This window comes from Solanum stenotomum, chromosome 10 (genome assembly GCF_019186545.1).
Source record: "Solanum stenotomum isolate F172 chromosome 10, ASM1918654v1, whole genome shotgun sequence".
Taxonomy (NCBI): Eukaryota; Viridiplantae; Streptophyta; class Magnoliopsida; order Solanales; family Solanaceae; genus Solanum; species Solanum stenotomum.
The window spans coordinates 56,908,070-56,931,702 of NC_064291.1; the positions used below are offsets into that span (position 1 = coordinate 56,908,070).

Here is a 23,633-nt window from a genome sequence, read left to right on the forward strand (position 1 = left end):
ACAGTGAAAAGAAGTGGATGCAAGCCACTTTGGCAATTTGGATACTTGATGTTTATCAACGATTTTTTAACCACATGTTGTGCCGTAATTTTACTATCTTTAAAAAAATCACTTTTTTAAAATATTCGAAGTATAAAACATTTTGGAATAATATGAAAAGAGTCATCACTTAATTTTGTAAAGAAATTAAGAAAACTTATAATTTAAAAAAATTCTAACAGATTAAATCTTTAAAAATTTAAAGAAAATTGGTAAAAGGCTCTTCTTATTAAGCTTCAAGAAGGTTTCTAAGGCGTTTGAAGCGCCCGCTAACACACTAACATCCTATGATTTGGTTAATGACAATAAATAATTTACAATATTAATTCGGAAAAAAAAAAAAGCTAAACAAAGAACAATTTTTTTTATTTTTAAGAAAAGAACAATGTTAATTGAAATATTTGAATTAAGTTAGAATTTTGGCAAAACTAGATTAATTAAGATTTATTTAAATCATTTTAAGAAATAATTTAAACAAATTTAGTTAGTTCAAGATGGAGTAAAATAAAATTAGTCAAAACATAATCAAAACAAATAGAGGAGCAAAAGAGGAGAGAGAGTCCATGCATGGACTCAAGTACATCAGTTGTATATCAGTGTATATCAGCTATATCAGCTCTTTCCATGTATTTCTTGTTTCTCTTGCCTTGTGTATCAACTTCCAAAATCCGAACAAGGATGAAGGCCGACTCGAGTAGGAGGTTGGGCTGATTAGCCCAACATAATGCAAAGATGATGGACTCAAGTATCATGCATACAAAGAAAGGAGTAATGAATATTATCAGCTCAAAATTGCATAAAAAGGGATGTTTAATTTGTAGAGAACAGTGTAACACATGAGTGGAAAAAATCACACCAAACGCGAACTTCATAAGGAAAACTATATAAAATAGCATATACCTACTGGAGTATCATATCAGCAAATGCACTCATGACTCCACTTTTTAAAGAAAGCATTCGCCAAACAAAACTAAACAAGGTTTGAAATTTTGACTTAAGCACCAACATTTAAACAAGAATCTAATAAGTAATGCTAATTTAGAAAAGCACATTAACCTTAGTGACTTATTAGCAAGGAATGGAGCAAACAGGATACTATCTATCATTATAAAACAGATACGCGAAAGCTGAAGAAATACTACTGTTATAAATGAGTTACGGCAACTAAGCAACAAATATATTAGTAAGATCTATATAAATAGAACATTTCTTACACCATAATAGACGGGGAAATCTAAACTAAAATATGAAATGATAGATATCTGAAGTGTTAGTATCAAACTAGATATCACAAATCACTACATAGAGAACCACCCAAACTAAACAAAGAGACTTTAACTGAGTATGAATCAAGAGCAAAATATTATCCTCTACAACTTAATATCGCTGGTCTAACTTCACATCACAGCAAGAATTAACAACAGCAGCCCACAGAAACATTTTTAAAGAAAATAAAGAACTACAACTGATACAATGAGAGAATAAACCGAACAGATGAAGATAGATGCTGAAAATGCAGTAAAGAGAAGCTGATTGCAACATGCTCGATTAAAAAAAGACTAGACTTAAAAAATGGAATTTTACGGAGAACGTAACTTTGTAATTTTGAACAAAAGCGAAGCTATCATTATAAAGCATTCTAGCTATAGTAATATCATTCTAGAGTGAGAAAACAAGATACGAAATTAGAGAAAACAAGACATCATTGTAAGGTTCAAATGCCTTCAATTGGTACAGTAACATCAAAACACATCAAAGATTTGGGTGTGAATCTAGACTAATAAAACAAACAAAAGTGAGCCCCCATTCTGTCAAAAATTTCCACTGAATAACCGGTTTTACATAACTCAAATCGTCAACAATATGAACAAAAATTATAATGCACTCGATCAATACCATTTTCCAACAGAATAATGCTCAAGCAAGAGGACACATAATATTGATCAACCATCCCCAAAGTATAAATTTGCCTGAGTTCAACAGTAAACTTCTGATTAGAAATAAAACGCCAACTAAAACGAGTTAAGGTAAAAATGAGGTTACCTTTTCGGGGCAGGGAACTGGAAACACGAGCTTAACTATGAACCTTTCACCACCACACAAGGGATTCCGGCAGAACAGAACAGCTAACCCAGAAACTCTAGCTACAGAATACTATTGCCCTCAATCCTACTCTTTTTTTTTTTTACTTGTAATTGTAATTTCGTTTCAAATGGTAGAACTCTCTTCCCCTCTCCCTATATTTTTACTTCAATGAATGTAAAAGGGTTTATATAGAGGGAGGTCATGGCATAACTTGTGGGGGAACGAGATTGAATTTCAATTTCGAAATAGTACAAATCCTCAACGGATCTTTGAAGGGAGCCATTGATTTTGAGCGAAGGACGATCGAGCAAGGAGATTTCGACAAGTCACTATTCTCAAACGGCTCTTGTACTAGAGGATAGGGAGAGAGAAGAGGATGACGCTATTTGCTGGGCTCGAGGTCCGGGTTTGCCGGGATTTTCTGGGTTCTGGGTTTTGCTCACTGGTTCCTTGAAGAAGAATAAGGGTAGCGCGTACGAGTGGGGTCGTTGCAGGGCTTGGGTTGAGTATGGTATGAAGAATTGAGTTGGGCTGGGCGAATGTATTGGAATTGGTCTGAAAAAAAAGGGTTTGGGTCTGGGAATAAAGAATTGGGCTCAGATTTGGGTCTGGAAATTGTAGCCCATTGAAATTTGAAAAGTAGCTAAATTGAGTTGATTTAGCGAATTCGGCTAAAATTTAAATAGGATGAATCAATATAATTAATTTACGAGCTTTTTAATATTAACGAAATAAAAATAAGTAACTCAAAATTATAACTATAATTTAAGCTATACTAATCTAATAAAATATTTACTAAAATAAAAAAAAATTGAGACGATTTTTCAATATTCATAAAATATATTAATTATATACATAAAATATATACATTATGCTAAAATTCCAAAAGTGACAAAATTATATAAAAATAACTTGAAATTATTATTTATTTTTTTAATTCTTTTATAAAACTAATTATTTTAAATCGTTTGAAGTTGAAGAAGTTCAATGGTTAATATACATTGTAGAGGGTTAAAATTGGGTGTCAACATCCCAAACACCTAATTGAGTTTCGTTGTAATCACAAAAGGCACCAAAATCACTTCCCAACGTTCCCAAAGACAATTCAGTCTCTATTACTTCATACGAAGGCTTCTCCATATTATCCCATTTCTCATTAGCTTAATCAAAAGAAATGATGTTCCTGCCCATATGCTAATGAAACATCCCATCCACAAACAAGCCTGAACGCTCTTTAGAATTATAAACTTTGACCTCAACTTCATTTGAATCACCATTAATATAATTATAATCATCATGTAGCTCATTAAACCTGAAACCATATGTGAAACTGATGGAAAACATCAATTTCATCATTGGAAAGAACCAAAAGCGTGGTAACAAAGTCATAAAATACAGATGTAAGATGAAATTCTTTAAAGATCCACCCTTCTCCAATATCGAGTTCCTCCGGAAAAATATATATGTTGGGTGTTTTTGTTATTAACTGATGAACTAAGATGGATTTTGATAAATTCACAGCTAGATATTAAAGAAAGCCATTATTTACAAACACACCTGAATTTCAAAAGGGATTTCACCGGAAGCCTCGATAGGATTTCAGTCATTATTTATGTTGGCAATGAGAATTCATTGAAGGAGGCTGAGGCTTCACCTTCACATTTCATTTCTATTTCTCTCCCAAACACAAGTTTTCTTTTTTTATGCCCTTTCAACTCTAAAAATAATTTGAAATATGTTTCTCAAATTATTTGTTATTTTAAGATTTTTATTATTAATAATTGTTCTTCAAAATAACAAATATGTATCTCAATTATGGAGAGGTGACACACACAATTAAAGTGCAATGGTCCAGCTTTCCGTTCCCTGATTAATTATTACGATACAAATACTTTCACTGACAACCTATTGAGGCGACTTAGTTGTCGTTAATACTTAACAACGTTGAAAATATATACTTCTTTTTTTTTAAACGTTTAGAAGGTTGAACATCTTTTACATTACAAAAAACTATTTTATACAATTTTTAATCGTGTTGAACATCTTTTTCATTAATAACATTGTTTTATACAATTTTCACAAACTTTTAATTAGTGAAATTCATTCAATTATAACTTTTATAGTAACTCAAATTTGTTTAACAATTCAATACATTATCATTTTACTCAAATTTCGTTGAACCAACTCCTCTCAATCCAAGTTGATTACTTAGCCTGCCAAGTATGCTCGTAACAATCGTCGGCTTGACATCATTCAATCTCGATTTCAAAATATTAACTCAAATTCGTGGTTGCAACAAAAATGTCTGAACTTAAAGCAAAATGTAACTTACCTTTAACTTACGTATCTAAATTTCAATAATATGAAACTTCAAATACCCGTATATCTAAATTTATTCTGAGTACAAACTTTTATACGATATAAATATGGATTAAATGATCAAATTGACATTTTATTTAATTAAAAACATGTTAACAGTTTACAAATCAACCCCTACTATTTTTGTATATTTTCACTTTGACCCCTTAATTTAAGACGTTTTTCCTTGACAGTTAACCAAATTTCCCTTCTCCTCACTCTCCATTTTTTGAACTCAGTAATACAAGTAGGGTTTCAAAATTGAATTCTCAGAAACCCTAATCGACCTTTCATGAACGTCGACGACGAATTTTTCATGACTTATGAATGGATATTAGTTTTTTCTCCGGCGCCGTCACGTTTATCTGTTGCTTTTTCGCCGTCGCTGCCGCTTTTTTGACTCATCGATCAAAATCGGTGCGGAAGAACTGCGGAGAGGATTCCTGTAACTGTGCGTGTTCGCGTGGTAGTTGTGGAGGAGGACGTTTTGAAAAGACTTCGGTTTTGAACGGAGGGAGTAGTAGTAGTAGTGTTTTTGGTGGTGTTGAGGGAGAAATGGTTGAGAAAGTGCCTGTGACAGTGGCTGCGGAGAAACTGACAGGGGCGTCGATGATGGAGCAGCTTGTTCCTGAAATCACGACGCACGCGTTGAGCTATTTGGATTATCCGAGTCTTTGTAGGCTTTCGATGACAAATTCGCTTATGAGGAAGGCTGCAAATGATGATAATGCATGGAAAGCTCTCTATCATAAGGTGTGCCTCTGAAAGTTACATGAAAAACGTTCAATTATTAGTGCTATCTGCATTCCATATAACATATCAATTGTATTTGACTGGATATGCTTAAAATGTTAAATTTAGATTATATACTAGTATTGTATTAGTGATAGTGGAAGAGAATAATTAAAACGACAGTTAACAATCGATAAATACTAAATGATAGTTGAATAGCTAGCTTGATAGAGTAAAAATCTGAGGGAAAGACTTAGATAGTCCTTTAAGTATGGATATAGGAGTATCTTTGTTGTTTATGTATACTACTAAATATAAAACATCCCTTATCTTTGTAAAAGTGGACAGCTTTGATCCATCTCTTAACAGAGTTACGAAAACTAACGGAAAAAGCCTAAAGTCTACAACGGCACAGCCTAAAGTCTACAACGGCAAAGCCTAAAGTCTACAACGGCAATGCCTAAAGTCTACAACGGCAATGATTAAAGTAAACTAAAGAACCACTGATGAAAGAGAAGAGGACCGTTTTGTGTTTGCAGTCCATAGTGAAGAATTACTGCTACCAAAACTCTCCTTTCAGAAAATTCATTAAATGTAAAAGGTCAAAATACATAACAAATTTGAGATTCTAACGAAAGGTTCCATCCTTCATTCGTTTAACTCAAAAACAAGTAAAACACGTAGATGACAGCTCACATCTCTTTGGAAATTGGATTCCATAATTGTCAAACTAATTCTCGGAGATTAAAGATTTAACCTCTAATTTTTTTCCCCATATCTTTCGCAATTATAAATGAAGAAAAACATAAAACATAAAAGGGTTAAAAAGGTAAATAATTAGAACTCCACACTTACAGGTATCTCCTCTTCCACCATTTCCTCACAAAATTCCCGGAAGAAGAAGAAAATTCTATTTCAGAAACTATCCTTTGAACATTAGGCATAATATCATTCTTGAAATTTTTAAGAACAAAAAGATACCATTCTCTCTTCTCATAATCAAATTCCCATTTACGTCTTCCACATTGCCACTTGTAATCAATATCACGAAAAAACAGCAAGCAGCACAAAAACCGTACAACCCGTTTTCCGCTAGTTTTAGTAACTCTGTTTAGAGGGAGACCAAAACTCACCACTTCTACAAAGTTAAGGGATGTTTTATATCCACTAGTAGTATAGATAAGGGACAAAGATACTCCTATGCTCATACTTTAAGGGACAATCTTGTCTTTTCCTCGTGAAAATCTCATCAATCCTAATATTTGAACAGTTCAATAAATATGAGTACTTGGAAGTTTTGAGTTTTAGAAATAGAATTGTTTCAAAATTTGTAGGACATCCCAAATTGGAGAAGTGCAGAATTAATTTGATAGCATGCTGGAGGATAATTGAAGGACACTCTTAATTGTTTGTTAAAGAGCATCATTATTACTAACTATGTTTAAACGGGTATCTGGACTGCTTTGGATCAGTTCAATGAAGCATGTTTTGTGCAGAGGTTAGTACATTGTTTTGAGAGCGTAAGACAAGAAGCGTGTGTACTTTATAACTTCTTGATGCTTTTAAAATTTAAATACAACCACTTCATCAAAAAAAATAAAAGGTGACAAGAAGCGCGTGAAGCACAATTTTTAGAAAAAGACAAAAATAAACCTTGACAGGGACAATTTGTATAAGCAAATGTTTAATTTTAAAACTAAAGCACATTTCACAAAATCCTCCATAGTACAAGCAAAATCAACACTAAAACATTAGCAGATCAACATCCTATTGCTTTTGAGTCTTCAACTCAATTTTCTGTCTATAAACTTTTGCAATTCTTCTTTCACATGAGCTGGGAAACTTGGACAAGAGGTAATGTTTGGATTACCACCACGAGACATGTTTATGACGATAAATCTCCCCTTTTGAGATCTTGTTACCAAAAAAAGCATTATATATCGCTAACTTTTTGTACATACATCCAAGCTGGGTTTTCGTTTTGATCGTGGGATGCCATTTTCAATCTTTAAGAGCAAAAGAGTTAAAATTCAGCTACTTTAATTTTTAAAAATCCACTATAAATGGACTATTTAGGAAGAATTTAAATTCCGCTGCTTTAATTGAAAAATATTCACTGAACTGAGTTTAAACTGATGATTTTGACGTTTCTTTGACTCTATGACTATGTAGATAGTAAGTTTTTAGCCGTCTTCATCCAAGCCAAAGAGAGTAGTATCGTGCACATTCTAAGAAATAATTTGTGGGGATGGTTTGAGAAAAATTCTTCTTATATTTTTCTGTCTCATTTCGTGTTGTTATCTGGGATTAGGAAAATCTACACACTCTAATTGATGCTTTTGTAAAATGATGAGTGAGATATACTGTCTTAGATAGGTGCTCATTAGGTTATCTGAAGGCTGTTGTCAAATAGTCTCTTAGCTGTCTTCCTTCAGGTGCTTTCATGTATTTGTGTGCACATTTAAGGGTATATGGGAATGTGGTTGTGAGGATTGGGTTTAAACTTCTCCTAGGAGGAAGGGCATTAAGTTTTAGACATTTAGGAAGCTCTATCATCCTGTTTCCTTCTAATTTCCAATATTGGAAATGTTTCCTTTTACTTATAGATGAATAATCAGCTTTTATGGTACTCTTTCCTTTAGTTCTTTTTATTCTCATAGGATGCATCAAAAGATTTTTGAGATTAGTGCACCTATTATTATTGCTATTATTATTATTATTTTAAATGAAAAAAGTAGCTTAGTACAGGATCAACAGGTATCATCTGTTTAGTCCTTCTTGTTGTCTCAAGAACACTGAAGCTATGATTCACCCATCATTGTCTTCTATTATGGGCTAAGTGTTTTACTTTCTCCTTCCCAACAATATGGAATTTTGAAGTTAAAAACTGCTTAAAGTTATTACTCTGAAGTTTCTGTGTCAGCACTCCAAGTGTTAGAATTGCTAAATAGTTGTGCCAAATTAAGGATGTAACGCTTATTTCATGCATCACATATTAGTCAGTTCTTCCTACGAGCATTTTGTATGCTTAGAATTCGAGGTGCATACCCTCTGGTATACCATCTACCCCAAATTGAACACTCCTCTTTGATATGGTATACCTACAATGTAGAAATTTTAAAAAAATCAGATGCACCAAACTCCAAAGAGGGGAATTTCATGGTAACCAATCACAAGAGTTGGTTGGGGAGATTCCGTGGTATATACAAAGTACAGTAGAGTCGCTCCAAAGAATGCTTAACAAGTGGACACTGCACATTGACAATCAATATAAGGGAAGCATATTCAATAAGTATACAAAGAGCTCAACATTCAATACTCAATGTTAACTGCAAGTGAAGAGTATACAAGGACAGTAAACTCCAGTGTTTCTTTGTGTTACACATGTATAAAATATGTGATAGAGCTCAACCTTTTTGATAAGGATGTTGTAGAGCTTTCCCTTTGACGAAAGTGAACATTAATTCTTAAGTGTTTCTACTTCCTCATTTTGGACATTAATTGAGCCATATTGCCTTGTGATACTAGAATATGCACACATTTATAGAGATATTTGGCCACATAGAATAAGACGGAAATTCTCCTTGGGGGTGGCGTAGTGGTGTGGACATGAGAGTATCAACTTGGAAATTCTAAGTCAGAGTCCCAGCCTCGGTGAGCAGGCTTAGCTTGTGGGATACCTTGGCAAGATTAGTCAAGGTGTGTGCTAGTCAAGAAGAACAACAACACCACAATTGAAAAGAAATATGAGAATTGTTTTACTTCTGTTAGCTACATCATTTTTTAATTGATTTTGATTTGCTTGGAAACTGGGAGGAAAGAAACAGAAGCTGAAAAGAGTTTACCACATAAAAGTAACTGAGAAACAAGATTTGTAGAGAATGACATACCTTGTAGAATGCCCTTTCTGTATCAGACAAGTATGTCTATCAGCTAATGATCTGTTATTTTAGATCAACGATTCTGAGAGTGAGCCGCAATACTTTTCCATCTATAGGAAAAATAAAAAGTGCAACAATCCCTCTTACTTTTCTTTATGGACCATATACTTTTTTGTTCTACATGCATTTTGGATGTTGCAAATTTATTGTTTAACCAATACATGACTGGAAATGTTAGTGTAGTGATTGCCTTTTGTTTTCTCCTCATCTCTTAGGATTTCACATTGGAGCAGGATTCTCTGTCTCCAATTAATGGATGGAAGGCTTACTATGCAGCTACAAGAGCCATTATGAATGTCAATACTGATTTTTTTAATATTATTAGAGAGAGATCAGTTCCAGCTATGGAACGTTTTTGGCTCAATGCAGATTACGTGAAGTGTTTTCATGCCTCTGGAGAGTACTTTACGGGGTATGAGTTTTTCCATCCTCCACGGGGGGTCATCTTTTGAGCTTTTCTACTTCTATATCTTTGCACCTTGCATGTCTGTCGTCTTGTTCTCCCTCTCAGCCTCTCTCTTTTTTTTTTTTTGTGATTAAAATTTCTATAATATTTTCATATGACAAACTTGTGATGCTCCCCCCTGGAACAACCAAGTCTCTTGACTTTGGTTCTCTGGGCATTGTATGTCTTTTGTTGTCCACTTTTAGGAGGTTTTTGTATGGTCGTTTTCTTTTTTATTTGCAAAAAGGTTGAGTTCTTGCTGGTTTAGCTTGGCTGGAAATCTACTTTTACATATCTTATCGAAAAATCTACTTTTATATATTTGAAAGAGAAGAGAACAGACCCCTCCTCCTAGAGTATAAATGCACTGCAATTAGGTTCAAATTTATTGTATTATTCTGTTTTCATATTTGTTGTGTGTAGCTTCTATCTATGTTGTTGGTGTGAGGGTTTCCAAATGTTTTATATCATTAAGGTCTTTGGGTTACTCTATTCATATCATTAAGGTCTTGGATAGATGCTTGGATTCTTGCACATGGTAATTTGAGTCAAACTTAGTGAGCCTGATACCACAATTTTTCTTTACTTGTATTTGGGCTTCTTTCCCACAATTTAGTCCTCGTACCATTAACTTTGTTTTAGCCTGTCTTTGCGTGTTGAGCCTTCTCATTCATTCCCAAGCACACTCTTCCACCCATTAGTTAACCTACTTTTGAGGCCCATTCTTCATCTTGTCAAGCTACTTGAATTTCCTAAAAAGAATAAGAAGAAAAGGTGAAAAAGAACTGTCCAAGCACACATCTAACCCTACAATTGGATTAGACATAAGGGAGGCTATTAGAAAATATAATTGCCTGATGCCTCTCTGGTTCTCTTTTTCCTCTAATAAGCTTGTTCTAAGTCCCATACCTCCATATTTGATATTAGTTTGTTCTACTAAGATGCTACCGTCATCATAGCAATTGCAAAGTCTTTAAGTATTGGCAGCTCTCCCTAATGCAAGTTCACTAGAGTGATTGAATGTTTTTGTGTGACATGTATACTTTCCATGCCCTTATATCGTCCAACATGTCTTTTTAGTTGGTTCTAGAATTTATTTGCCAATGCAGTTATAATGCAATTACTGACTAGTATGTTTTAGTGTGACATATTTCATTTCTACGTCTTTATATCGTTCAGCACATGTTGAGTTGATTCTAAAACGTATCTGCCAATGCAGTCACAATGCAGTCATTGGCAGCTGGCAACTGGCTTTTAACTGGGAGCAGAATGTTGATTTTGAAATTAGAGACGTGAAGGCAAGAGTAATGACAGATTCGGCTTGGGTGACTATGAAAGCTTATCTTAATATGGGATCAGGTAACGTGACGAACGTGTTTGAACTCCATAATGGGAGATGGTACATGGTCCATCATCACTGCTCAGTGATGCTCATTCATGGAGGTGCTGGGCAACAAGCTGTGCAGGGATAGGATTAAAGAAGGCAAACTGTGAAGAAGATTGATTATTCTTTTGAAATTGGAAAGTGGTATAGCGATCGTTTATAGTAGAATTGACTTCCCCGGGAATCTCCATAAAATTATTTTATGTAGTTCCTGTTTCCTTTTTTTCTTACTTTTTCCATCGTTGATGGTTAGATATCACCGGTTTCTTGCCATGAATTTTTGGCTTTGCCAACTTTCTTGGCAATACACATGCACAGTTTGACAAAGTGAAAATGTTTTCATGGTCATGGAGATGGAGATGGAGATGGAATTCCTTCTTTTGGTCTGTCTTGTATCAAAAGCAACGCGTAATCCTACCGTCAAGAGTTCTTGACTATTGCATCAGAACAGGTTCATCTTCGAAGTATTTTTCCGGTGGTGGGAGAGGGGTTAACGACCCCAAAGGAGCAACAAAACAAAAACTACATGTTATCTTCAATCTTTACCTAAATACAAAATTTAACCATACTTTGCTTGCGTAGTAGCAAAGAACGTGGTACAAATGTTATCTTTTTGAACTAATGTAATATAGTTGTTTACTGAAAAAAAAAATAAAAAAATCCATAGGTCTATTATTTTTTTAAAATTCTAATATTATTTCCTTTTTTCAAAAAAAAAAAAAATAGTATCATTTTTGTTTTGCCTTTTCCTTGGTGTCAAAATGATGTCCAATAACAAACATTATCACCAACCATAAGGTTCCGGGGACTGAGCACAGCGGAGCAGAGTGGCTGAGAAGATGATCACCGCCACCACCATGGCCACCGGCGGTAGCACCTCCGTCTTTCTCTCAGTCCCAACATCACCATCCCAAAAGTTGCAAAGTTTATCTCACAAACAACTCCTTTTCACTAACAAAAAGTGGTCTACATTGCCCTTTCTGTGTTCTTCTTCAACTTCTTCAACTCCACTTGTTGAAGAAGAAAAAGAAAATGGGTCTAGTGACGATGTTCTTCCAGCTTCGATAAATGAAGAATCTAGTTCAGTTTTACCTCCCGGGTATGCTCAATTTTTCTGCTTTGCATCTGGAATGTTAACAAAGTGTTAGAAATGTGTGATTCTTGTTAGAGATGTGATACTTTTTATTTATTAATATTTGTCTTAGAACAGACCTTTATCTCTCTAACTTTTTGATAATCGATAAATTACAGAGGACCAGTGACATACTGTTCAAAACTTCGTGTTTAATTTTCGTCTTTAGAACAGACCTCTCTCAATTATCAAGTTCACTTTTGCTACTATTTGGTCCAAAAGCTTAATATTGAACGAACAGTTTATGAGACTCGCTAAAGTTGGACAAATTGGTTACCTCTCTTGTGGGGTTTGTGAGCTATTGTATAGAAGCGGGGTTTTACCTGTGTGCACCCAAAGGGCAGCGGCTGCGGGTATTGTTTGTCATCAAAAAAAATATGTTTGGATTAGATGTTTCAGTCTTGAGAGATCGTACTTCCTTTCAAACCGTAGAATGTGTTTCTGCTACATTAGAATGTGAATTTTCCATGGCAAGTTTAATAGTTACAGAGGGCTGAGTTTGGGAAACTGTAGTCTGTCTATAGATATCTTGACTATGATTTTGTTTTACGCTATTTCGTTCTAGTGGTTGCTGATGTAAACGAACATATTCTGCAATGTTAATGAATTGAATTTGATGTGTTCACAGAGCATGTAAGGGTTGTGGGAGAGTGGAGATTGAAAGTGGTTGTAATGGCGAAGGACGGATACAAGGAGGGATTGCAACAGTTCCAGGTTTTGGTTGGTGGCCGATAAAGGCTTACAGGCCTTGCCCTGCTTTTGTTGCTTCTGGTGGTAGGTACAAAAGGTTTGGACAAAGCATGGATGAAGTTGTCTCTGGGAAAGGAGGTAGAGTTAATTCTGTCGGGATTGATGCTGAGGTTCAATCAAGGTAAAGATCTAATTAGTCTATTTCCGCTCTTTTCATCTCTTTGTGCTTAGCAATTGTCGACTGTCTGCTGATATAGTGAGGAGTTCAACTTGAAATTTCTAGTACAAGATACTTGCTGATGGATAGCGGAATGATAAAATGGAAATAGTCGTTACTCTAGCCGAGGATCTTTCTGAAATAGCCTCTCTACCTTCACGAGGTAGGGGTAAGGTTATGCATACACTCTACCCTCTATAGACCCACCCGTGGGATTTCACTAGGTATGTTGTTATTGTTGTAATCTGGCATATCATACCAGAAGATCTGAACCATTACCGAATCTCACACAAGCAGCCGCAAAACAATTTTTGGATCATACACTCTGCTACTCCATTCTACTGATTGTCTAAACGTAGCCTAAATGACATAAAAACGTCAAAAACTACTACTCAATCCCAAGCAAGTTAGCGTCTATGTCCATTTCGCTCCATTCAAGTTCATCCCAGTCCATTTTATAAAAACTTAGTTGCTCTAGTACATTTTGTCTCCCTGATCTTGATTGACTATTTGATGCACTATATTGCCTTCATTGTTTTCCTATGTTACTCCTTACCAACCAATATTTGGTGGAACATTCACAGTAAAATGACAACAACTACTGCTATTACTACGCCTCGATCTCAGCTATATCAATCCTCACTGACCATGTTATGAGCTCTCAAGTACTTGACAGAACTTCTGCAAAGCTAGTAACTCGTAACTTATGCTTTTCATCTTATATCAAACTTTGCAGCACGAAAAAGAACGGAACGAAGAGATCGAAGAGCTAACTGTTGGAAGTTAATTTCAAGAGATCAGAGGTAGTTTGGCTGAGCACGGAGTTTAAGCTACTAACTTGGCAGTTTCCTTGGCTCTCTATAGGCTTTTTTGTGATGAAAACTTGAAGTGTGTGTATTTATATAAGCCCCAAATGTTATTTGTGTTAGCAACTCTAATCAAGTTAAACTATATTGTTTTAATTTCAACTATACTAATTAGTTTGCAACTAGTCCGGACTCCACTCGGGGACTACACTAGGTATGTTGTTGTTAGTTTACACTTTGCAACATGAGTACACTTGGATCTATCTATTAAATTTTTGGGGGAAAACTTATGTATGCCTGGTTTTTGCCTGAAAGGCGGTATTAATTTTTAAATTTTTAAAAATGATATAGAGTGAAAATTTCGGTATGGAGTTAACAAAATTTCGGATTAAGAGGGGGTTCGAACCCACAACTCTAGCGTTTCACAGTCATTTCTTTACCACTGAACCGTGTTCACAAGTTAATATACATAAATAGTTCTTAATTGTTTAGTAAAAATACAAGGTCTACGAAAAAGCTATTGGATTTGTCCGAACCCACACCTAGCTCCGCCTCTGTTTCTAATTCATTCTTATTATTAACTATAGTCATTTTTCAATTCATTGATGAGACTCGTTTTTTCCAAGGTCGAATATGACGATTAGTCCATCACCTTCTTTCTCTCGTAGTAATCTTTCTTTTCTCCTCTTTTGGTAGATCTAGAGAATTACAAGTCCTCTGTCTTAGATTCTATCGTTGCTGTCATTTGATTCATTGATACCATCCAAAAGTCTCATGCTTACGCTAGTGTTATTTATGATTTGATTATTTTGGACAATAGTATTAATTATTTTGATACTTTCAAAATTATCATTTAATTTATTTTTCTTTTGAGAGTGTGAGAACAAATTAATAATACACAAGTGAAAGTGAACAGATGAAAAGCATGTAATAAATGTAAATGTTACTATAAATCCACCCCTGCAAAATCACAAAAACCTAAGTAGAGTGAGTCTTTTCATCTACTTTCCCAATTGAGCTAAATTCCGCCCCTGCAAAAACCTTTTGAAATTCCACAACATTCTTCGAAATGGATTCTGAAACTTCCATCAGAATCGAAGAAACAGTACTCGATATCCTCAAAACCTGTAACCTGGAAGAAGTTTCGGAGCAAAAAATCCGAAGAATGGCTTCAGAAAAGCTAGGTCTTGACCTATCCGAACCGACCCGGAAGAAATTTGTGCGGCAGGTGGTGGAGAAGTTCCTTGCTGAAGAACAAGCAAAACGTGAGGCAAATGCTGCTGATGAAGTAAAGGAGGAGGAGGAGGAGGAGGATGATGAAGAAGAGGAGGACGGCAAAGTGAAAAGCAGCGGTGATAAGGAGTACGATGACGAAGGCGATCTCATCGTTTGCCGAGTGAGTTCTCATAACTGCTGTAATTCTGCTTTCTGAAATGCTCTTTACTCTTGTAGTTTTGGTTATTATCTGTTTGGTGGAATGATCCGGGAGGCCCTTGTACTTGGTTCCGATTGTCATTTTTTAAACACTTAAAGAAATTAAATGTTAAAGAAAGATTTATTTTTTAAAACAATTTTCTATTTGGATTATGATTTATGAAAATTTTAAGCACTTAAGAGTCCCTGCAAGATGAGAAAGTGATCAACTTTCTGAGTTTTTGCTTACTTGCACTTGCAAGATGAGGGAGGGGATTTCTGTTCTTACAAAAACAAAAATGATTGATTAATAGTCAATAGAGGAAAGATAAATATAAGAAGCTCTAGTTTAAGAACTTGAAAATCTATATTGGCTGACATGATGGAACTGATGCATTAATCCTAGTACTTGGAACTCAGTCATTAGAGTACTTATTAGGGCTTATCATAATGTGATGTGAAATGTTTGTTGCTTTCTGTTGCTTTATTGCTGCTAAGCTGATGTATCTCGATGTTCCTTTTTGGGTTGATACAAAATATATTCTTGATGTTTTTTTTGGGAATTCAATGTAGTTGTCGCATAAGAGAAGAGTGACTGTTACTGACTTTAGGGGAAAAACTCTGGTGTCGATAAGAGAGTACTACAGCAAAGAGGGCAAGGAGTTGCCTACTTCTAAAGGTAATAATCATTTTGTTAGATTTTTTATTATGAATTTGCATACAAAAGTTTGTGTTTTCTCATTTGAAATAAGCTTAAGTGATTGGCTGATTGCTAGAGTTAGAAATGAAGTCTGTTGAAAAACTTTAAATCATAGATGTAAAGCAAATTCTTTATGCATTGAGAAGTCAAATCGCACCATGCTTGTGGTTTGGATCACTACAAGGAGAAAAAGTACATTCGTATTGCTTGATCTTAAAATGTTCAGCTATTTGCTATCCATTTTAATGCTGCTCTGAATTGCATTTCCTATGTTATATGGGGTAGAAAGAACTTCACTGAAGAATTTCATCACTTGCTGGCTTCTTGTTTATATTCTCTTTGCCCAAAGTTTTATCTTTTAGAGGTATTATTAGCTTGTTGTACCACGACCATGATACATGTGTGCTTTTATGCCCTTTGTGGTAGAATGTGGCGAATGAATCCACTTGCAAACAGTTTTCATATTAGTGCTCAACTATCCCCAAAAAAAAGGAATCCCGTGTTACCTAAACATGAGTTTATTGGCTTCCTCTACTGCTGTCACTTGATAATGTCAAAGAGACAATAAAAACAAGAACAGAATTTCGCTGATTATAAGCACTTTCTGGCCCTATCACTTTGTGGTCAATAAAGAAGAATTTAAAGGTTTTTACCTTGAGTACTTCTTCCCCATTTTGTGTCAGTTTATATAAAAAATAAAATAAGTCCTGGAGCGAGTGCTTCTGGCCTTATTTTTTTTAAGCCACTTCAGGGAGTATTGTATGGTGTCTCGAAAGCTATCTACATTCTGCTCTTTTAGTTGTTTATTTAAATAAATGGCTACTTTCTAGTATTGTCTAGTGGTTTTAGCTGATTCAAAAGGAACCTTGTTGGTATTTGATTTTAGTTTGTTTCCCTTTTCTCGATATTATCTGTCATTTTATCTCTATCTTTGTCCATCTTAACAACATGTCCACCACTGTCTGCAATGGAGGTTTTTGCCACCTCTATGTTCCTCTATCCATATGTTATTCAACTCCCTCATCTGGAATTAACAGTGGTCCCACCAACATAGCTAATTATATCATGTTGGAAACTAGCTTAATCAGAAGATACAATTTTCGGAAGTGAAAAATGAAAGATCTTGAGATTTCTTCAGCATTTTTTCTAGACTCCATTTGCTTAGTAGAAAACCTCAGTTATTAATTTTGAGACTAGCATTTGTTTAAAGCATCCAATAAGTATTTCTGACCACACACAAGTCACAACAACCAAAAAGAAAAAGTTTTTTGGGGGAAGAGTTTAGACTGGTTATCTGCAAGGAATTTATGGGCCATTTATTGGACGACCTAGATATTTTGCTTTCTGATCTTTTGTTGAATGTACAACTACGACAGCTAGTTTGCGTTCTTCTCTGCTTTTCTCCTCTTCTTTTTTTATTACAAAAGGTGTTAAACTTAGCCAATGAATGATCCAAGTTTAGAAGCAAAAGACCCTTTGGGGTGGCCCAGTGGTTTAGGCTTGGGACTTCCATGTTGGAGGTCTCAAGTTCGAAACCCCTTGCCAGCGAAAGCAAGGGGTTTGCCTTCTGGGTCGAGCTCATCACACCGGGTTTGCCTAGTGCGGGTTACCTCTCCTATGTGGTTTGCGAGCTATTGCATAGGAGTGGGGCTTTTACCCTGTGCGCACCCAAAGGGTAGCGGCTGTGGGTTTCCCTTGTCATAAAAAAAAAAGTTTAGAAGCAAAAGAAACGGATGATGGTGGTACTGATGATTTGTTGGGGATGCCAAAAAGGGAATTTTTTATAGAAGTAGGTGCTTGATTCCCCTTCTCTTTTTTCCTTTTTTTGATGAAGTGCTTGAAGTTTGAAAAAACTAACAAGTGTTGGGTCCATCACAAGGCCAAAGACTGGAAAATATGGTACTTTATGCTGTTCTATAAGATGTTGTATTCTCTGAGTTCCACTATCGGAATTTTCACCTTGTTGGTGAGAGTTCGGTTCCCCACCTCGTAATCCTTTTCCCCCCTGAATTCATCCAAAGATGAAATTGCAAAGGGTAAAAGAAACCATAGGACCACCTCTGCTGATACTTATTTTGTGTCCCCTGCAGGGATAAGTTTGACAGCTGAGCAATGGGCAACTTTCAAGAAGAATATTCCTGGAGTTGAACAAGCCATCAAGAAATTGGAGTCGAAGTCTTAGTTTAGTTTTTAATTTTGGTTACATGCAGTAGTAATATTTGAAGTACTTAAATACTAGGAGACATGTTCTTTTGGGTAAATTGGTTAACTTTGGTTACATGCATTATTATGCCTGTTCTCTTGGGGTACAAATGTTCTCTAATTTGAGGTAGCTGGTTTTTGGAAACACCAAAGAGAACCTTCTATGATTTTACATGTAGTAGAAATAGCGTTTTTTGGCCCTGGCTCTGAAAAGTAGTCATTGTCATGGCGTTTCAAATTCCACCGGTGAAATATTATGACAATTGTAGAATTCGCATATGAAATTTGATACTTAATTGGAGCTAGTAATTGTTTTTGTGTATTTCATCGGTAGAGTTTGAAACTTCGTGATAATAGTTACTTTTTCAGGGTAGAAAAATGGCTATTCATTAATTTTATCCCTTTATTATTTCATGCTCTATATTTTACTTCATCTAACTAGTCTGTAGCTATGTGGTCAAAGGCTAAATTAACTATTACTAGCCTTTACTAATAGTCAAATTAGTTCTTAATTAATGACCAAAAGAGTTAATAAAAGGATGAAGAATCGATTATATATAATTTTTGGATAGTTTTGTATTATAATCGATTTATTTAACTCCTATGGTTAAGCGTTGGTTACCTTGTTCTTATAGTAGATAAAATACGAGACTATTATTACACATTTCCAACCATTAATCGTATGGACAAATAATGTTTCTGGTTGATATTAATTGAAGAAAATAAAGTAGGCCATATGATAATTTTGACATTTTGTTTATGTGGTCTAAAATAGAGTAGTATATTTGTGGGTAGGTGCTATATTCCAAATTTTTAAGCACAAAAAGTCCAAGTACCATTATAACAGGATGGCCCTCTTGTGTCCCTTGCTACCACATCCCAAATTTAGCACCATTTCAATGCCTACTCTATCTACCAAGGGCAAATCTAGGGTGGTGGGAGCGGGTTTTCAAAAACTCAGTTGTATAGATTTTATATTTATAATAAAAAATTTGTTGAATATATAATAATTTAACAGTAGAAATGAAACTCGCTTAAGCTTTGTTATTATCTATCTTAGATGTTGGCAAGTGTTTTGGTAAGAGAGAAATATTTACTTGAAAAAAATGAGTTATTTATTTGTTTTCTGATATTTATAAATAAGAAGAAATAAAATATTATTTTAAGAGTAATTTATATAATTTAAGCAAACGCTATAGGGATGAGTAACCAAAAGCAAAAGAAGAGATAATCAGCTGAGGCCTGAGAAAGTCACTTATAAAACTATTTTCTTATTCTCATTATAAGGTTTCAAGAAACTTGTTTTTTTTTTAAATGAAAAACATTTTTCTTTATACTACACACACCCTAAGTTCCATCCACAATTGGAGTTATATTACTTTTCAATTCATTTTATTTTCTCATGGTTAAGGATAATAGATGAAGAATATAAAATAATATATATATGCCACGTGTCGTATCAAGATCCATTCATCCAAAATCTTGTCTAAATTCTCAATTGGTTGTCTAAATACCAATTGGCAATACCAAACACCACATATATCATTTTTAAGGCCAAACTATATCCATATGTACTCCTCCTAGTTAGTTCCATAGCATAACTCACAAACTTAGAAAAACTTTAATAAAAAAAACATATTTCATTGAAATTCAAAGTAAACTTTGTCAAGTATGGGTTGTGCCTCCTCCAAGAGAATAGAGGTTGCCGTCGACGTCTACCGTCCTCCGCCGACGAGCTTCGCCGTCTTCGATATCAACTCCATTGAAGAGCCATGGCTCAAAGGTGCCAACAACAACAAGGTATTCTTAGTTTACAACTTATCAACTTTCTCAAACACAAAAGAATAGGAATGATAAACTAATAAGAATTGAACATTACATGTCATGATTTCTAAGAAATAGTTATCTCAACATATAATTAGTTTCTCGCTTTATCCTTAGTAGTAATTGTTCTCGAAGACTGTAAACAATTCAGAAGAATAAATATTTAATGGAAGAGAGATTATATCTGAAGATATAAACAAAGACACAAGGTTCAAAAATCTCTCACAATTAATATTTTTTTAAAGACGTGTAAATAAGAAATACAACAGATAATTTGAAACGTAAGGAGTATTTGTTATTGTAAAGGTTTTGCCTATATTAATCTTAAAATTTCTCATACAATATACTATAACTTTTATGTATAGATATCCTAGTTAATTTGCATTTTATTGAATATTCCCTAAATATTTGATATCTGTTTCATTTCCAAAAAAAATATTACTATGTTAAAGCATTTATAAATACAATTGTTGTCCCAAATCAGACGTTAGTGGAGCTAGAATTTTAAAAAAGAACATTGATTTTATGTGTATATAGACTATAGTATGATGTTTTTTAATTTGACGGAGAAGTTAATTTCTCCCCTCTAACTCCGCCCTTATTTGAAAGATTATTAATAATTTCATGTATACTTCTATATTTAATTTATTTTATCGATGATTTGACATGATATATTAATATTAAAAATAGGTGGAAGAAGATGAGTTGGATCAAGACGAGCTAGACGAAGATGAGAAGCCAATAAAAGTAGTACAACCAATTCTTGAAAAACTCAACTCTTCTATTGATGATTCTCCTAAATCTTGGGATGAAGTTAGCAAAGCCTTAGAAGATTTAAAACCCACTCTACAAAATCCACCACCGCAAAAATCACCTAAGAAAACCCTCCTTGCCCTACCGGCGCCGCCTCCGCCGCCACTTGAGGTGGTGGAAGATGGCGGCGGTTCACCAAAAAGAAAAATTCCAAGAAAGAGTTTTTCCTTTCATACCCTTGAAGAACTTGAATCCAAATTATCATCAAAGGATTCCAAAAAAAACAATGAATTCAAGAAAAAAGAGGAAAATAAAAATTTCCAAAAATTCAACAAAAAAAATGATACTCAAATTGTTGTTCATAATGGGGAAGTAGCACATCAAAGGACTCACTCTGATGAAGGGTACAAGCCAGTAAAAGAGAATATATTTTTGTTGAGGGACAAAATGGAAAGGGAAAAAGAAGGGAATGTTCCAACTTTTATAAAGTTTAACCCTTTAAGTGACTACCCCGAAAAGTGCCCGCCACGTGGCGATGACTCATTGGTCGTCTACACAACGTCGCTAGGTGGCGTGCGTCGCACATTCGAGGATTGTAATAAAGTGAGGCTAATTTTGGAATCTCATAGGGTGGTTTTTGACGAGCGTGACGTGGCGTTGCATGGTGAGTTTCGTCAAGAGCTGAAGGAGTTGCTTGGAGATGGGGAGGATGCGGGAGTACCGAGGTTGTTTGTGAAAGGGAGGTACATTGGCGGAGTGGAGGAAGTGGTGCACCTGAACGAGACGAAGCGACTCGGGAGGATATTGAATTGGGCTAGGGTGGAGAGGGGTGTGGGGAGGTTAGGATGTGAAGGGTGTGGTGGTGCTAGGTTTGTGCCATGTTTTGATTGTGGAGGAAGTTGCAAAGTTGTGAATGGGGATGTTAAGGAGAGATGTCCTGAGTGTAATGAGAATGGTTTGATTCATTGCCCTATTTGCAATTGAATAATTGTATGTATTATCGTATGCATACTTAAAAGATTTTAAATCAGTGAATACAGAGTGATGTTGTTACTTTATGAAGTCGTTACGAACTTAGTATTAGGTGCCTAGATTCTCAACATGCATGTATGCAACTACTTTTGCATATATATAGTTTTTGTGATTGGATTTTGTATACTTTTTCATGGTTTGGTAATTCAGTAATATGGAAAATATGAAGTTTTTAATTGAATGATTTGTATTATGGATAGTATACAGTTTAATTTTTCGAAGGAAATTTTGTTGAACCCCTTGCGCTCCCTCAAATTCGCACCTCAATACAACAAGGTAAGAAAATAAATAAAGAGTGGAGAGGACTTTATCGAGTTTAAACCAGTGACCTCTTGATCTGCAATATTTTACTTAATGACGAATAAAATACAGATTTTTTTTAGTAAAGTTCTTAATTTCCATGTGACAGAAAAATAGATTGATATTAGGGGAAAACAGAGCTGATATTGGATTTGGTTCAATTCTTCAGATTTTCTCTAAACAATTTTAATGTTGAGCATATAATGCAGTATAGAGTTTTAACTTGTCACCAAAACGGATTTAGAATTTAAAGTTTATAAATTTCTATAATGATCTTGAGTTAATATAACATAAAAATTGAATTTCTAATCAAATATTTATAAATATTTAATAAATTTCTTTATACATATACACCATCTAAACAAAAAATATTAAATTTCGAAAAACTCAAATATCATATATAATAAACCCTCCCGCTACCACCTAGTCTCCAATTGTGTATTAATGATAATGGGCCAAGCTCATGTATTAGGCCCAGCCTTGTGGGCTGAAAACTAATGTGCTAAAAAGCTCTTTTGTAAACTTCGTCTATACGACTTTAGTTTAGTGATAAGAGCGCAATAAATAATTTTTTTAAGTTTTCACTTTTGACTTTACGTTAGAAAAAATTATTGAATCTTGAGACATATACCTACATAAGATGAAATATAAGGATAGTATATTGTCCATGACACACGACTCAAGTTAAAAGAGAACCTTCAGATAGTTTTTGTGACTTCCTTCAACACGAACTTATCAGTAGAAGTCTAATATTTAAGTAGAGAAAATAATAAATAAAAATGAGCTTATTATCGACTAATTTTAAATCTCAAACCATGATTTTTGAAATTTCTTGATTATTAAAAAGGTATCTTTAAGGAATTACAAAAGAGTATATACCAACCATGTGATGGTTGGCAAATACATGAACTTGGTCATTTTCATTAATAAAAGAATAGTATAGTGCATTAAATAATTTTAAAAATAGGACATTCTAGAAACTTATAAAGTTTGTCACATGATGAACAATATTTCCAAATTATAACAAAGGATAATTTAAAGATTTAAGAAAATTAAAATTTTAATCACCGACAAAACAATTACATACTATTAACATTTTCTTTTTTGTTTGATAATACATTTTGTCCTTAGATTATTGATAAATTATATAATTGGCTATTGTGATGTATAATTAAATATATAAAACTTTTAATTTATTGAAATATGCACTTTAGGTCCATTTGTTCCTTTCAATCCAACTTCAGAAATTTTTCTTTTGAGTCGAGGATCTATTGAAAATATTTTCTCTATTCCACAGTTATAAAATTACGTTGAATATGTTACTATTGTTGTTGTTTGTTGTGGTTTCATATGTCTTTTCTTTGTTATATTTGTAATCTCTTTTAGTAAAAGTTATATTGAGCATGTTGATAGATTTTAATAAGATTAATACACAAGGAATAAGTTTTTTTTTTTTTTTCATTTATATATGAAGTAAAATACAAATTTAATACACAATATTAAAAAGAAAAGTACACACAAAAATCTCATCAACTTCACATGCCCATCTTTAAATTGGTTTTGGTGACCAACCAATCTAC

The 23,633-nt window shown here is 34.2% G+C and overlaps 4 protein-coding genes across 4 annotated transcripts; all 4 read left to right on the forward strand.

Moving 5' to 3' along the window:
* The first annotated feature begins 4,686 nt into the window (after positions 1 to 4,686).
* On the forward strand, positions 4,687 to 11,311 carry LOC125842093 (F-box protein SKIP8-like). The gene is made up of 3 exons (XM_049521298.1): positions 4,687 to 5,235; positions 9,371 to 9,567; positions 10,820 to 11,311. The coding sequence occupies exons 1-3, from the start codon at positions 4,810 to 4,812 to the stop codon at positions 11,070 to 11,072; spliced, it is 876 nt and encodes a 291-aa protein (XP_049377255.1). The 5' UTR covers positions 4,687 to 4,809; the 3' UTR covers positions 11,073 to 11,311.
* A 427-nt stretch (positions 11,312 to 11,738) lies between these two features.
* On the forward strand, positions 11,739 to 13,988 carry LOC125842094 (uncharacterized). Its single transcript, XM_049521299.1, has 3 exons — positions 11,739 to 12,083; positions 12,745 to 12,987; positions 13,760 to 13,988. The coding sequence occupies exons 1-3, from the start codon at positions 11,824 to 11,826 to the stop codon at positions 13,794 to 13,796; spliced, it is 540 nt and encodes a 179-aa protein (XP_049377256.1). The 5' UTR covers positions 11,739 to 11,823; the 3' UTR covers positions 13,797 to 13,988.
* Positions 13,989 to 14,800: 812 nt separating this feature from the next.
* On the forward strand, positions 14,801 to 18,296 carry LOC125842606 (RNA polymerase II transcriptional coactivator KELP). Its single transcript, XM_049521910.1, has 3 exons — positions 14,801 to 15,225; positions 15,816 to 15,921; positions 18,033 to 18,296. The coding sequence occupies exons 1-3, from the start codon at positions 14,899 to 14,901 to the stop codon at positions 18,122 to 18,124; spliced, it is 525 nt and encodes a 174-aa protein (XP_049377867.1). The 5' UTR covers positions 14,801 to 14,898; the 3' UTR covers positions 18,125 to 18,296.
* A 1,412-nt stretch (positions 18,297 to 19,708) lies between these two features.
* On the forward strand, positions 19,709 to 21,713 carry LOC125842617 (uncharacterized). Its single transcript, XM_049521935.1, has 2 exons — positions 19,709 to 19,944; positions 20,659 to 21,713. Exons 1-2 carry the CDS (start codon positions 19,816 to 19,818, stop codon positions 21,703 to 21,705), a joined length of 1,176 nt encoding a protein of 391 aa, XP_049377892.1. The 5' UTR covers positions 19,709 to 19,815; the 3' UTR covers positions 21,706 to 21,713.
* Positions 21,714 to 23,633: the final 1,920 nt, after the last annotated feature.

What these genes read in the sequence shown, in the direction of transcription:
- LOC125842093 (XM_049521298.1), top strand. Translation starts at nt 4,810, where the DNA reads ATGGATATTAGTTTTTTCTCCGGCGCCGTCACGTTTATCTGTTGCTTT. An exon ending in GGAAAGCTCTCTATCATAAG is followed by an intron (nt 5,236 to 9,370) that starts GTGTGCCTCTGA and finishes CTCATCTCTTAG; the next exon opens with GATTTCACATTGGAGCAGGA. An exon ending in TCTGGAGAGTACTTTACGGG is followed by an intron (nt 9,568 to 10,819) that starts GTATGAGTTTTT and finishes CTGCCAATGCAG; the next exon opens with TCACAATGCAGTCATTGGCA.
- LOC125842094 (XM_049521299.1), top strand. Translation starts at nt 11,824, where the DNA reads ATGATCACCGCCACCACCATGGCCACCGGCGGTAGCACCTCCGTCTTT. An exon ending in AGTTCAGTTTTACCTCCCGG is followed by an intron (nt 12,084 to 12,744) that starts GTATGCTCAATT and finishes ATGTGTTCACAG; the next exon opens with AGCATGTAAGGGTTGTGGGA. An exon ending in GATGCTGAGGTTCAATCAAG is followed by an intron (nt 12,988 to 13,759) that starts GTAAAGATCTAA and finishes CAAACTTTGCAG; the next exon opens with CACGAAAAAGAACGGAACGA.
- LOC125842606 (XM_049521910.1), top strand. Translation starts at nt 14,899, where the DNA reads ATGGATTCTGAAACTTCCATCAGAATCGAAGAAACAGTACTCGATATC. An exon ending in GCGATCTCATCGTTTGCCGA is followed by an intron (nt 15,226 to 15,815) that starts GTGAGTTCTCAT and finishes AATTCAATGTAG; the next exon opens with TTGTCGCATAAGAGAAGAGT. An exon ending in GGAGTTGCCTACTTCTAAAG is followed by an intron (nt 15,922 to 18,032) that starts GTAATAATCATT and finishes TGTCCCCTGCAG; the next exon opens with GGATAAGTTTGACAGCTGAG.
- LOC125842617 (XM_049521935.1), top strand. Translation starts at nt 19,816, where the DNA reads ATGGGTTGTGCCTCCTCCAAGAGAATAGAGGTTGCCGTCGACGTCTAC. An exon ending in AAGGTGCCAACAACAACAAG is followed by an intron (nt 19,945 to 20,658) that starts GTATTCTTAGTT and finishes TATTAAAAATAG; the next exon opens with GTGGAAGAAGATGAGTTGGA.